Source organism: Scardinius erythrophthalmus (genome assembly GCF_964197995.2).
Source record: "Scardinius erythrophthalmus genome assembly, chromosome: 14".
Classification (NCBI taxonomy): domain Eukaryota; kingdom Metazoa; phylum Chordata; class Actinopteri; order Cypriniformes; family Leuciscidae; genus Scardinius; species Scardinius erythrophthalmus.
Genome location: NC_138234.1, coordinates 38,320,829 through 38,334,546, shown reverse-complemented (window position 1 = coordinate 38,334,546; position 13,718 = coordinate 38,320,829). Strand labels below are relative to the sequence as shown.

The window sequence follows — 13,718 nt, the reverse complement described above, 5'->3', positions numbered from 1 at the left end:
AATATAACATGAACATTATAAACATACATTAAAATGAATGGGGAAAAAGAAATGTTAACAAAGGTGTAAAGGAATAAAATACAAAACGTGGAGATCAGCAACATGCACATCAAAAAGGAACAAATATACAAAGTATACAATATAAAACAATTTAAAATCAATAAATAAATATAGAAATTAAAGTGTATATATGTAAATATTAATTTTTTCCAACTGCCATGATGCACTGGTGGTGTGACGTAGCGTGGGTCAGCCTCTAGTCTGGTTTGTAGTACCTGGCAGAGAGCAGATAACTCTGTGGTTCTGTTTGGTGGAGACCTCAGCATCCACACTGGCCTTCCATCAACAATAGCATCTTCATCAGACATCAGTTCTATTGTTGCAGTCTTCCACAGTTCCCTTTATGTGTTGGGTTTGTACAACACTGGACATGGTCTCCAGCAACTGCAAAACATGACAGTAATTTAACCACTAAAACACAGAGAGGAGGACAGTTACATTCTGAAGAAGAAAAAAACAACAACTGCTTAACCAGTTTCTTAACTTACCCGTCTCTTTCTTTGCAGTGTTCTTCATAGTGTTTCTTTTCTTGGCCTTTTCAGGCTGAGCCAAAGAATACTTCCTCCGCAAAGTCTCAAAATACGTCTTGCAACCTGTTAAATAAATCATAAATAAATGTAATGCCAATAAAACTAAGTAAAACAGAGGACATTAAAATGATTACAACATCTTTAAGATTACCTTTTGCACATTCAGGGTCAACGTCTGTAAAAGTTGTCCTTAATTCTTTGAAGAGATAAGTGGTCACAGCCAGGTTATGTGATGAATTTATTCTGGGGGAAAAAGTTGCAGGCATCATTAATGAAATTCAGTTTTAGTATTTCAAATCCATATAGTGGTAGATTAAACTAACATTTACAGTATACAATACGCAGTCTTACCCGGTTTGTGGATCGTATTTGTGTGGGTTGTTCTCTGAATTATGGAGGCGCTTTACGGGTTCCTGTAAAGTTTGAAATTAAAAAGCGTTTAAATGGATTCACAATCTGCAAGAACCTCAAAAGTGAATTTTCAGTTTGAATAAGTTGGCCATCACAGTAAACATAAGAGACAAAACATATCAGTTCATAAGTCTTTAAGATGTCACTCAGCGCCTCTGATATCTTACCGGTTCGTGCCGCCTTCTGCCTATACAAGGCCACCAGTGCAGGTGTGTGTTGGTCAAGCACAGCATAGAACTGGTTCCGTATGTTGATGTTTGTAATGCGTTGGAACTCAGCACAAAGCTACAAAAACAAACAAAAATAATTATATAAAAAGACTAATACTCGATTTGCAACAGAAAACACATTTGTGATGCAACATGTTCCGTTAAAATACATTGTTGAGCAACATGGTCACATGCAAAGTGATAGTTCTTACACACAGTGAATAGTGGCATTTGCTGTTCCATTTGAATGTGATACATATTAAAAATTTGGCAGTGAAATATGTGTGAAGAGTGGCAGAAAAGAGAAGTGAGTCTGTTTTACCTGTGATTCAATCCGAAGAGCCGGCCATTTCCCCAAGAAGTCCTTCACCTGCACAGATAAAACAATCAATATGAAACCAGTCAAATTATGCAATCAACCTCTTTAATGACAAATTAATGATACAGAATTTCAAGTGAATGTAACTTGGTGAAATGTAATGTTGCTCTCTGGTGACAATGTAGGTCTGCACATGCACACAAAGACAGACAGCAAGAGATTTAATTTTTAAGAGACGTTTAATTGATGCTAATGAATTAGGCTCCAAATAAAATAAATGGTGAAAAATAGTTACAGACTAAATTAACATTTGAGTCACCTTGATTTTGGGGATGCTCACTGCACTCCTTCCACTTAAACCTATAATGAAAAGACATTTGTAAAGGGTTTAATAAAAACTTGCATAGTTCATTCGGTAACTATTATGTCCATAACCTTAACTTTGTTTGAGTAAAAGTTAACGTAACTGCTAACGTTAGCCACTAGCTCATTTGGGTGCATCAGCATGTAGATAACATCACATTGAACTTGCCAGAGCAGGGCGCTTAACACAAACAGCAGCAACACACTCAAAAACAGAAGGACTATCGCTTGCTGAAAAGGGTTATTGACTAACGTTAACATTATTGCCCTGCCACGACATTAACAGTACACAGGATATTATCTGTAACTAGCAGGCGGACTGACGGCAATCGCGCCCGCGGCACCGCGCTTGCAACTTAAAAATAGCCTTGTCTAAGTCAAATATCACGTGTAATATGATATTCTTACAATATTACAACAAGCAAAGTAGTTTTGAAGTGTTTTGGTTTACTTACAAGTTGTTTCATTCTTGATACACGTCGCTCAAGAGGGTAGCCATCTTGGACAGATTTTTCAGGTAACGTCAGCTGCACGTCATGACGTCATATCACGTGATCGACAGTACACTTTAAAATAGTGAGTAAACCAGCGGTGTTCACTCAGAAACGCTGAGGCACACAAACATAAAAATACATAGGCTATTTGTTCATAGACATTAATAGTTTAAAGGTGGATTAAATCAGCAAGAGATTTTAACTGTAGTGACCTCGGTCTTCAATTCAGTGGAGTAGAAAAGCTCAGGTTCCTTCTACCTTTTTAATAAATATCAAGTCACCTTTATTTATACAGTGCTTTTTACAATACAGATTGTTTCAAAGTAGCTTTACAGAGATAACAGGAAAATAATGCAAGACAGTTTGTTTCCAGAAGAAAATAGCTTCACAGTCCAGCTTAAGTCAGTTCAGTGGTGATTCATTTTGTTGTATACATAAATAAATAAATTTAAATGTGGATATATATAGCCACTTTGGAGAAAACCGTGATGTCATCGTCCAGCTCAGCTCAGATCTCATATAATAGTGTCAACGCAGGCAGATCAATAATATTGTTGAATATTAAATTAAATTTCCCCAACTAAGCAAGCTAAAAGCCAATTGTAAAAAAGGTGACAATTGTTGTTGTCTGCAATTTGTAAAACTTCACAATAAAATTTGAGATATTCTGAAATGTTTGGTTCATTTTTCTTTATTTGTTCCATTAAATTTATTGCTGGGAAAAAAATTAATCGCGATTAATCGCATCCAAAATAAAAGTTTGTGTTTGCATAATATATGTGCGTGTACTGTATATAATTATTTTGTATATATAAATACACACATATGCATGTATATATTTAAGATTTTTTTTATTAAATTATTTATATTTATATATAATATAAATTGTGTATAAATGTATATACAGTATATACATGCAGATATTTCTTAAATAAATACATGCATATGTGTGTATTTACAGAATAATTATACACAGTACACACACATATATTATGCAAACACAAACTTTAATTTTGGATGCGATTAATTTTTTCCCAGCACTAATTAAATTCCTTTGTTTATTTCATTAAATATTCAGATGTTTTTGTGAACGTATATGTTCAGACTGGGTGTTTATTTTGTCCTGTTTTTATAAAAAATATTTGATTAAGAGACTTTTTTTCATGCAGTGGTTTTAAGGCCCTGACACAGGCGACGTGAGCCAACCCTAGAGTCGGCTTTAGTCATTGCTAGTTCTTTGACGTCGGTTTTGTGTTTCAGGTCCTTAAGAATTTATTTATTTTTCTGTACAAAAAGCTTGTTTGCTTTAGCCTATAGTAATCCAGAGAAAATTCTCAACCCTGAAGTCCTCCCTGGCCACCCCTCCCTCTGAGAACAGCACCTTTAGTGTCAGTCATTAACATATGAAAGGTCTTCACACCTAACAGTTGTCAGTCCTCTCACACCCAGCAGTGTTTCAGCTGTATATGTCCGTGAAATTTCACGGATTCCTGTATATGTCCGCATATGTGAGGTTTCCGAGTTTATCTGGAAATATACTGTTCCATGTTACTCTGATCCGCTTTTTCCCGCATACATCCGGCAAACATCAAATTACACAGGAGTTTACCATGCCCGTATTTTGCCGGATTTGAGTCTTTTCATGCAGTGCTAGATATAAATCCACTGGTAAGCCGTCGATTCCCGGGGACTTTCCTTTACTTGAATTTAATAATGCGCAGTGTAATTCTTCTATGGTGATTTCAGATTCAAGTTTGTCAGCTTCCTCCTTTGAAAGCATGTTTAAGCTCAACTGATCAAAAAATTTTTTTAACTGATCATTACTGGGTTGTGATTCTGAAGAATATAATTTTTCAAAAAATGACATAAACGTTTTGTTAATCTCGGTGGGATGTGAGGTGAGAACATTTTTTGAACTCTGGATCGCTTGGATGTTAAAACGTCGCTCATGTTTTTTAAGAGTAAGCGCAAGAAGTCTGCTCGGTCTGCTTCCATCTATATAATATTTATGTTTTGTAATGTGCATTAAATACTCTGCTCTTCTTCGCAAAAGATCATTAAGTGCGACCCTCTCTAAATGTAATTTTTGTTGTGTTTCATTGGAAAACTGATTGCTTAATTCCTTTTCTAATTCCCCACATTTTCTCTCTAACATTGATATTTGTTCAAGATGATTTTTTTTTAAGCTCAGCCGAAAAGGAGATAGCATTGTTCCTTAAGAACCCTTTGATGGAAGCCCATAGCATTTCTTGATTAGCAACAGAGCCCTTGTTTATATTGATAAATTCAATCAGTTCTGCTCTCAGTTGAGAAAGAAAGTCTTCATTTTGCAGTAAAAAATTATTAAATCTCCATCGGGATGGTTTACAAGATGTATTAATCTGAAGATGTGCTAGTACAGCATTATGATCGGAAACGCTTTGTGGTAGAAATTCAATATTGATTAGCCCTGAAAGTAACGAAGATGAGAGTAAAATATAATCAATTCTTGAAAATGATTTATGACTCGGGGAGAAATAGGTGTATTCTTTGGCTGTTGGGTTATGTATACGCCAAGCATCACATACATCTATATCTTTAATGAGGGATCTCAGTGCTGTAGAAGACTGAGCTTGTGTTACTGAAACTGAAGGATTGGAACGGTCCAAAACTGTGTCGAGCACGGCATTCATATCAGATCCAATGATAATTGAATAGCCTTGGAGAGATAGTATGATTTTGGAGACATTTGGAAAGAAGGAGGCGTCATAAGAGTTCGGAGCATAAATATTAACAAATGCTAACCTCTTTCCTTCTATTAACGTACAGCAATATGCAATTCTACCATTCTCATCAGAACCTGTATGCTCAATAATAAAGTTAGAATTACGTTTAAATAAAATTGTCACTCCCTTCTTCTTAGATTTACAGCTAGATGATACTATGGGGATATAACACCTATTTTGCATTCTTTTAGCATCCGTGGTAGTCAGGTGGGTTTCCTGAAGAAACGCTACATCAACCTTTTTCCTGTGTAAAAGATCTAACACTCGTGTACGTTTAATAGGAGAGTTTAACCCCCTGACGTTTAAAGATAACGTGTTTATTTTAACCATAGTCTGTAGTAACCAGACAATCACAAATTAGCATGTAATGGTTAGAGCAAGTTATTGAGTGTACCATTAAAGTTCCAAACGTAATAATGAGCAAAAACAAAAACAGAAAATGTCCCGAGTGCTTTAAACGCCTAAGCGTCCCCTCCCTCTCCCCCTCCCCCCTTCCCTTTTTAGCAAACGTCTGTGGCGATCGCGAGGCAATGTCTGAACACTATAACCTTCTTAGCCCCCTATGAATTTGACAGTTGAGGAGGTTTAAATTAGAGAACAAATATTCCAAACTCAAAACATAGGTTACGCTATTCTCATAACTAGAATTACAGCAACCAGATTTAACTAAGCTAGGACTGTAATTTAGTCCGCATTTTCTGAGTAGAACCCGACCTTCATAATTAACTATCTACAACCAGCACAATTTGAAAATTGAAAATTAAATTTTGAAAACTGAAAATAGTTTGACACAATGCAATTATTTGTAAATAAAATAATTTACCATTTCACTCTGGTGAACTAAAGTCTGTATACGTTGATAGGGAATTGGTCCATGTATTGTGATTCAGCAAAAAATCAAACAATGTCACCTTATGGTCAGGTCTACCCCTCCATTTCCTACGGTAGCGGGAAGTTTAAGGATCTACGAACAGTGGATACTGACGCGTCGGCATCAAGACCCTCGAGATATTTTTCAGCACTCTCCGGTGATTCAAACGAGTATTTCTGACCCTTGTGGGAGACTCTCAGCGATGCTGGGTAGATTAGGAAAGTTTCTGCGCCTTTCTGATGAAGCTTGAATCTTACGGTCGAAAACGCTTTCCTCTTTTGAGCTGTCTCGTGACTGTAATCGGCGTAGAATTCCAGGCGCGCTCCTCCGGGCAAAGTGGGTTTTGCTTTCCGGGCTCCCTGAAGGATGGCTTGCCTGTCAGGATAGCGGAGGAGCCGGAATATCAACGATCGTGGTTTTGGTGAGTTGGAACTCGAATACACTCGGTGAGCTCTATCAATCTCGATCCGATTTGAGCGCGCCGACAGGTCGGGGATCCATTTAGGTAGCATTTTCTGTAGAAAACCGACCGGATCGTCCCCTTCCATTCCAGTTGGTAGATTGACCAGGCGGACGTTGTTGCGACGTGACCGGTCTTCGAGGTCATTGCATTTTCGTTGCATCTGTTCAAGCTGAGATAGGCAGAGGTTCGCGTCCTTTTTAGTGCTGCGAAAATTGCACTGAAGATTATCCACTTTGGTTGTGATTGACGCCACATTTTTACTCACGGAATCCATTTCCTCTTTTATCGAACGGAGAGCAGCGTTGTTTTCGTCGATAAAGTCCTTGAATGGCTTAAGGGCCGATTGTATTGCCTCTGTCAACATGCGGGAGACCATTTCGCGCATGGCCTCCTGTTGTGCTTCGATTGCATGGTTAACAATTGAGGCTACGTCGTCCTCGAGTGTTTTGAGTCGTTTGCAGCCCGCTGCCGATTTCTGTGGTGAACTCGATTTCTTAGTTGCCATACTTGAAATAAAACTTGTACAGCTGTGATAACATATGATATTTTTCCTCAGCGTGAAGAAACAACGTTCAATTAGGGGGGTTTAGTCAGGAGCCTAGTGCTGTGCAGCCATCTTGCAGCGCGCGCCACCGGAAGTCCCCTAATTATTTTTTTATTTAACACGCCCACTCGCGCAAAAGAGATTCACATGCAAATCTCCACATGGAACGCGATCGCGCTCATTACCTCAAAAACAAAACACCAAAACACTTCAACAAGTCTCTGCTTTTAGACGCGCCTGAGCTTACATTGGATTTACATCATAAGAAGAAGAACGCGATTTGAAGACAAGAAAGATGTAAGGTAAGAAATTCTTACATATTAGTTTGCTGTTGTTGCATAAATTTCACATTGCAGTTGAACTGTTGCTAGATATATGGTGAATATTATAATATTTAGACCTGTGTTTACTGTTACTGTGTTTGTGGATATCTGCTCAAACGTAGATATGTAGGCTATATGGTAACCATAATGTTTTATATTTGAGCGCGATCACGTTTGAATGTATCATATTTTGGATTGCGATCGCGTTTGAAAAGCAAAACGCACCAAACGGCTTCATGTTTTTACTATTATCTCATTTCATATCATCATAACGAATGGAAACATTTGAAGTCATAATCAATATATTTTTCTCTAGCTTAGTTGTTACTGAAATCTTTTGGAAGATTTATAGGCTGCTATAGGTTATTGTTTTTATTTTTTTATCCAGCACTGTGCATAGCCTATGCCTACAAGGCACAACAAACCTGGTGTTCATTATATTATATATTGTTGGAAACATTTGTGTGTGTGTGTGTGTGTGTGTGTGTATTCTGTAAATTTTAAAAAGCAATTTTAACCAGAAAAATATAAAATTTATTCCCAAAATCGTGCAGGCCTTTTTCTTGATATCAGTATGTTCACTTTTTTTTTCCTTTCAGGGCCCAGATGCTGCTGACTTCAACATTCACATGAGTCTCTGTACATGAACATGGTAAAGTGAAAATCAAACACCTTGGAAATGAAAGGTATGTACAATGTTTTTAGGAATGGCACAATGGATTATGTTGTATCTTTGGATTATGTTGTGTTGTAAATAAATCCAAACAATCTAAAAGCCATTCTTTTTTAAATCTCCTCATTCTTTGTGAAAGGTTGCTCAGAATGACAGGGCCTGATAGCTCCTAATAGGGCCGTTAGGGGAGGGTCTTTGTCTTTCTCAGGTGTGAAAAGCTTACATATTAAAGGGATAGTTCACTTAAAAATAATTTTTGATATGTTTTAGCTTACCTCAAGGGCATCCAAGATGTAGGTGTCTTTGTTTCCGTAGTAGTTTCAATTTTGATATTTTAGGTCAAACCGTTCTTGTCTGTCAGTCATATAATGCAGGTCGATGGACACTGTCTCAAAACACAAGCACAGAGTCCAAATTAAAACAATTCCCCATTGTCGAAATTAAACAATTCCCCATCATAAGTACACATTGATGGCCTAAGACACGAAACGAGCGGTTTGTTTGAGAAAACGAACAGTATTTATATCGTTGTTATCTCTTGAAAACAGCACACGTCTAAATGATCTGACGGCGCGGGCGGGTATAGATGTATACACTAGATGTCGCCTTTGCTACTGCAGTTCATTGGAAGTAACCGTAGCCAAGGCGACATCTATGTATACATCTATACCCGCCCGCGCCGTCAGATCATTTGGACGTGTGCTGTGTTACAAGAGGTAAAAACGATATAAATACTGTTCATTTTCTCACACAAACCACTCGTTTCGTGTCTTAGGCCATCAATGTGTACTTACGATGGGGAATTGTTTAATTTGGACGATGGGGAATTGTTTTAATTTGGACTCTGTGCTTGTGTTTTGATACAGTGACCATCGACCTGCATTATATGACTGACAGACAAGAACGGTTTGACCTAAAAATATCCAAATTGAAACTACTGCGGAAAAAAAGACACCTACATCTTGGATGCCCTTGAGGTAAGCTAAAACATACCAAAATTTATTTTCAAAGTGAACTATCCCTTTAATGAGCTCCAGCATAAAGCTTTCTCACACAAAACATGTCGTAAAAATTTTAAATCAATATATTGTCTTCTCTGAATGAGCAGTCAGGGTGATTTTCACATAGTTTTAGAGCAAATATTCTAGGCTACGTCATACAATTTTCAAAAGTCTTGTGAAGAAATAATCAGTATGGGTTTCATTGCCTTATTTCAGTGAGAATTTCTTTTTGCATTTTCACAAACCACGCATAAATGTCATTATCTCAAAACTACAAACTTTTACATAAATGCTGCTGATATATTATTGTAGCAGAGTTTGTGCTGAATACAGTGTAATTAGACTTTAGCCATGAAAATGTCACAAGTAACAGAAATAACCACAAATGTTAGAGCATGTCAGAACACCTCCAGGGCCCAGAAAACAGCTCAGACCCCAGAGGGTTAAAGGGGGGGCTATGTAACGGTCACCAGCTGGAGTGCCCTTGAGAGCCACCAGAGGGCACTCCACACCAGACTCTCATGTTCACTCACAGACTACATCTCCCATCATTCTCTGCCTGGACTCATCAGCACTCATTATCACATTCACCTGTATCTCATCTTGTTTAGTTCACCCCATATACTGTGAGCCTGGTTCACCCCATCACTCACTGTGAAGTTTTGTATGTTGTTGCACTGCATCTCCGAGCGTTTTCCCTGGTTTCATGTCTCTTGGTTTTTGGATTTCTTGCCTGTTCCCTGGATTACTCTTTTGCCTCTGACCCCTGCCTGTTTTTATTGTTTGTTTGTTTATTTTTTTGTTTGGACTGCCTTCCTGTGTTTGCCCCCTGCTTGTGCTGATTACGATTCTGGATTACGCTTCAAATAAAGCTGCTCTCAACCTTTGTGTCTCGGAGCAGTTTGTGACAATAGTACATTATAGTGTAGGTCTTGAAGTATTCAGTATTTCAATAGTTGGCGAATACCATAGTGAAATTTTTTTAAACTTTGAAATACTGTCCAGAAACAAAGTTACCGGTTAAAAAGTATTTTTAAAATTCATTCAAAATATCAAAAATAAATTCATTAGGAATTATTACATTTTGAAGTCTCCACAATAACAATACTGAGCATGTTCATTATCATGACATATTGTATTATCATATAACTGTCTTATGATGCAATGCAATTTTGTGATCTTTCTCATCAGGGCATAAACGCAAAGGCAAAAAAACTCAAATCATGGAAGCCATGGAGAGAGGGATAAACATGTTAATACAACATGACAAAGATACAACAGCAGCAGAGGTTGAACAGCGTCTTGACAAGGAGCACATGGCCTGGGAGAGACAGTTCCAGCAGGCCAGACTGGATCTGGAAAGAGCACATCTTGAATTTGAGATGAAGTGTCAGGAAGCTGAAGACAGGCGTACTCGAGATACCCAGCAATTCATGGTTCAAATTCTGCAAGTGCTTAGACCTGCAATGCCACAGTATGGACCCTCAACTTCGTTTGCACAATATCAATATCCAGCTCAGCACTACTATCCATCTGATCCATTTGCTTTTCCACCTGGTGAAGCCTCACACCAAAATCTGTCAACATCAGTTGTCCAAGATCAACGTTCACTGTCTGACCAAAGAAATGACCACTAGTTTTTTCTGGGCATTGTTTTTTTGCAAACATTATTGTGCAGTTGCACTTGTTTGTACAAGTTTAAAGAACTGTTCTAGGAACAATAATGTCGTGAAAATGTAGGAAGTTATTTTTTTGCACTATATTACGTTTACATTTTTGCACTTTAATGCCTAATGGTGAAACTTGAATATGTTAAAATCCAGTTCACGTTAAAAGTAAAGAGACAAATGTTCGATACATGTCATAAGTTTTATTAGACATTGTAACTTTTTTTGGTTCGTACAAACAGTTGTGTTGATCTTACAAAAGAACCATTTACAAAGGTGCTTGAAATGAAAAAAATTAATAAATAAAACTACCAAAATATTAAGCGAATATGTTTAATCACATTGCACATATCAACAATCACTGCTTTTCAGAAATGTACCATATTAATACTTCATGGATTTGCTTTGCAGTAGAGCTGGCCGGGTCAAGCTGCTGGGGTGTAACAAGGGTACCTTCATCATCTGCATGTTCCTGCTGTGTCTTCCTCTTCAGGCATCTCTGCTGTGCTCTGCTCCTGTGGGAAATCCAGCTTCCAGGACTCACAAAAGTTGTGCAGCACAATGCAAGCTGCAACAACAAACTTAATGTTTTTAGTTTGACTATCATTGCGCTTCATTAGGCAACGCCATCTGCCCTTTAGACAACCAAAAGCATGTTCCACATGAATTCTTGCCCTACTCAGACATGCATTGAATTGCAGTTGGGGCCCTCTTGCAGCTCCTTCTGGGAACGGTTTCATGACATTACGAGAGAGGCTACAGGCAGAGTCAGCCACAATCAGCACAGGAATGTCAACACCTTGTATTGTCTTGGTGAGTGGTGGAAAGCATGTGCCATTTTCCAGCTTTGCATGTAGTTTTGAGTTTTGAAAAACAGAAGAGTCGTGGCACTTCCCTGGCCAGCCAACATAAAAATCTTGAAACATGTACTGGTGGTCAACCAAGCCCTGTAGTATCACGCTGTACCACCCCTTTCTGTTGTAGTAATCAGTGTGAAAGCTGGAGGGTGCTAGGATGGGAATGTGTGTTCCATCCAGGGCCCCAGCACACATGGGAAACCCTGACTTCTCTTTAAATCCTCTGATTATGGTTTTCACGTCTACTTCACTTTTTGGCATTCCAATAAACTTCCTTTTCAGTTGGCAGAGACCCTTACACACCTCCCAAAACACATTACAGGCAGTGCTCACCCCAATTCCAAAGAGGTTTGCAACATCATGGAATTCAATGTTACTTGCTAACTTGTAAAGTGTCAGAGCAACCCTTTTTTCCAAACTCACTGTGGTCTTCATGGTTTACTTTGGTATGTAAGGATGAAGAAGGTCACAGAGATTTAAAAAGGCCTCCTATGGCATTCTGAAGTTGAGGTACCACTCAGTTTCCCCAAAATTTTGCAGCACATCGGTCTCCCAGAAGGTGCTGGTGCGCTCCTTCTTAGCACTTGGTGCAGTTGTCATGCTGCAAACTATATACAAGTACATTTCAGGAATATAACTTAAAAACTGCCAATGAACACAATTTATGAAATTTGATCAAATGTATTTTGAAATTAAGTACTTTTAAAATTAAGCACTTTGAAATATAAAGTAAAACGTCTTAACGTATTTAGTGTTTTGTAAACATTTTATAAAAATTGTAGTATAAAAAAACTAAACATACATTTATCATCATGATTTTATAGAACTGGGTTCTTATAATAAACCCACTGGAATAAAAAGTTTTAACTTATATAATTTACACGTTATGTAATTAAGTGCAGAAATGAAAGTAATCTTACCTGAAACTGATATTACAGTAGCCAGTCTTAACAGTTTACGTGATTTGGCTCTTCTTGTTGATTTCATTTTTTTATTTCTTTGCAGTGTACCAAACACATCTACATCCATTATCGGTGTGCAAAAAGCAGAAACTTGAATACCGGCGCGATAGTGAGAAATTGTACGGTAGTTCACGTTGACCAAAGCACACAAGAAAAAGCGTTTTGGAAAAAACATTTCGGCAATCAGAGATATTCGCGGGATTAGATTTCTCTGAGGACCGCCGAGTTTGACGAAAAACAGTAGGTAATTTGCTCTTGAATTTTTACAGAGGTCGTGTAAGAAAAAGACAGACATGGCAGATTCGGACAGGATTAAAATCTCAAAGTACGTCTGTGAAACAGAAATTTCTCTAACGTCCCCCTGTGAAACTAGACCCGTCCGAATAGGGCTTTAGATTATTTAATTATGTTTTTAATTTTGTGAATGGGAACAGATGCTGATGAGTTCTGTGAGCAGACTGTGTGGGGACTGTGTGGAAACTGGGGGAGAATGATATAGGTGTGACATAACAGTAGGGCAATTAATTGTGTGTGTTAGATAGTGAGACAGACTTTTATTAGATTTTACTACTCCATCCTCCTGGGTGGAAAAAGTACGCTAGCTTCATATTCCTGAGTGCTACGGTTCATATATATATAATTAACCATTTTATTTTCTGCTGGAGGAGTGGTTAAGTTCTGGTTATACTTAATTTTCTGTGTTCCACTCAGTCTTGCATACATCCATCCATCCATCCATCCATCCATCTTCTACCGCTTATCCGGGGCCGGGTCGCGGGGGCAGCAGTCTAAGCAGGGATGCCCAGACTTCCCTCTCCCTAGACACTTCCTCCAGCTCTTCCGGTGGGACACCGAGGCGTTCCCAGGCCAGCCGGGAGACATAGTCTCTCCAGCGTGTCCTAGGTCTTCCCCGGGGTCTCCTCCCGGTGGGACATGCCCGGAACACCTTCCCGGGAAGGCGTCCAGGAGGCATCCGGAAAAGATGCCCGAGCCACCTCAACTGACCCCTCTCGATGTGGAGGAGCAGCGGCTCTACTCTGAGCTCCTCCCGAGTGACCGAGCTTCTCACCCTATCTCTAAGGGATCGCCCAGCCACCCTGCGGAGAAAGCTCATTTCGGCCGCTTGTATCCGGGATCTTGTCCTTTCGGTCATGACCCACAGCTCATGACCATAGGTGAGAGTAGGAACGTAGATTGACTGGTAAA

General features: G+C 38.6%; 1 protein-coding gene across 1 annotated transcript; it reads right to left on the bottom strand.

Moving 5' to 3' along the window:
• Positions 1 to 373: 373 nt before the first annotated feature.
• On the bottom strand, positions 374 to 1,560 carry LOC308702228 (uncharacterized protein; the record flags this gene model as incomplete). The annotated part of the gene is made up of 6 exons (XM_081384894.1): positions 1,533 to 1,560; positions 1,169 to 1,286; positions 942 to 1,003; positions 742 to 833; positions 549 to 653; positions 374 to 444 (listed from the first exon to the last, which is right to left on the bottom strand). Exons 2-6 carry the CDS (start codon positions 1,232 to 1,234, stop codon positions 374 to 376), a joined length of 396 nt encoding a protein of 131 aa, XP_081241020.1. The 5' UTR covers positions 1,235 to 1,286; positions 1,533 to 1,560.
• Between the last annotated feature and the right edge of the window lie 12,158 nt (positions 1,561 to 13,718).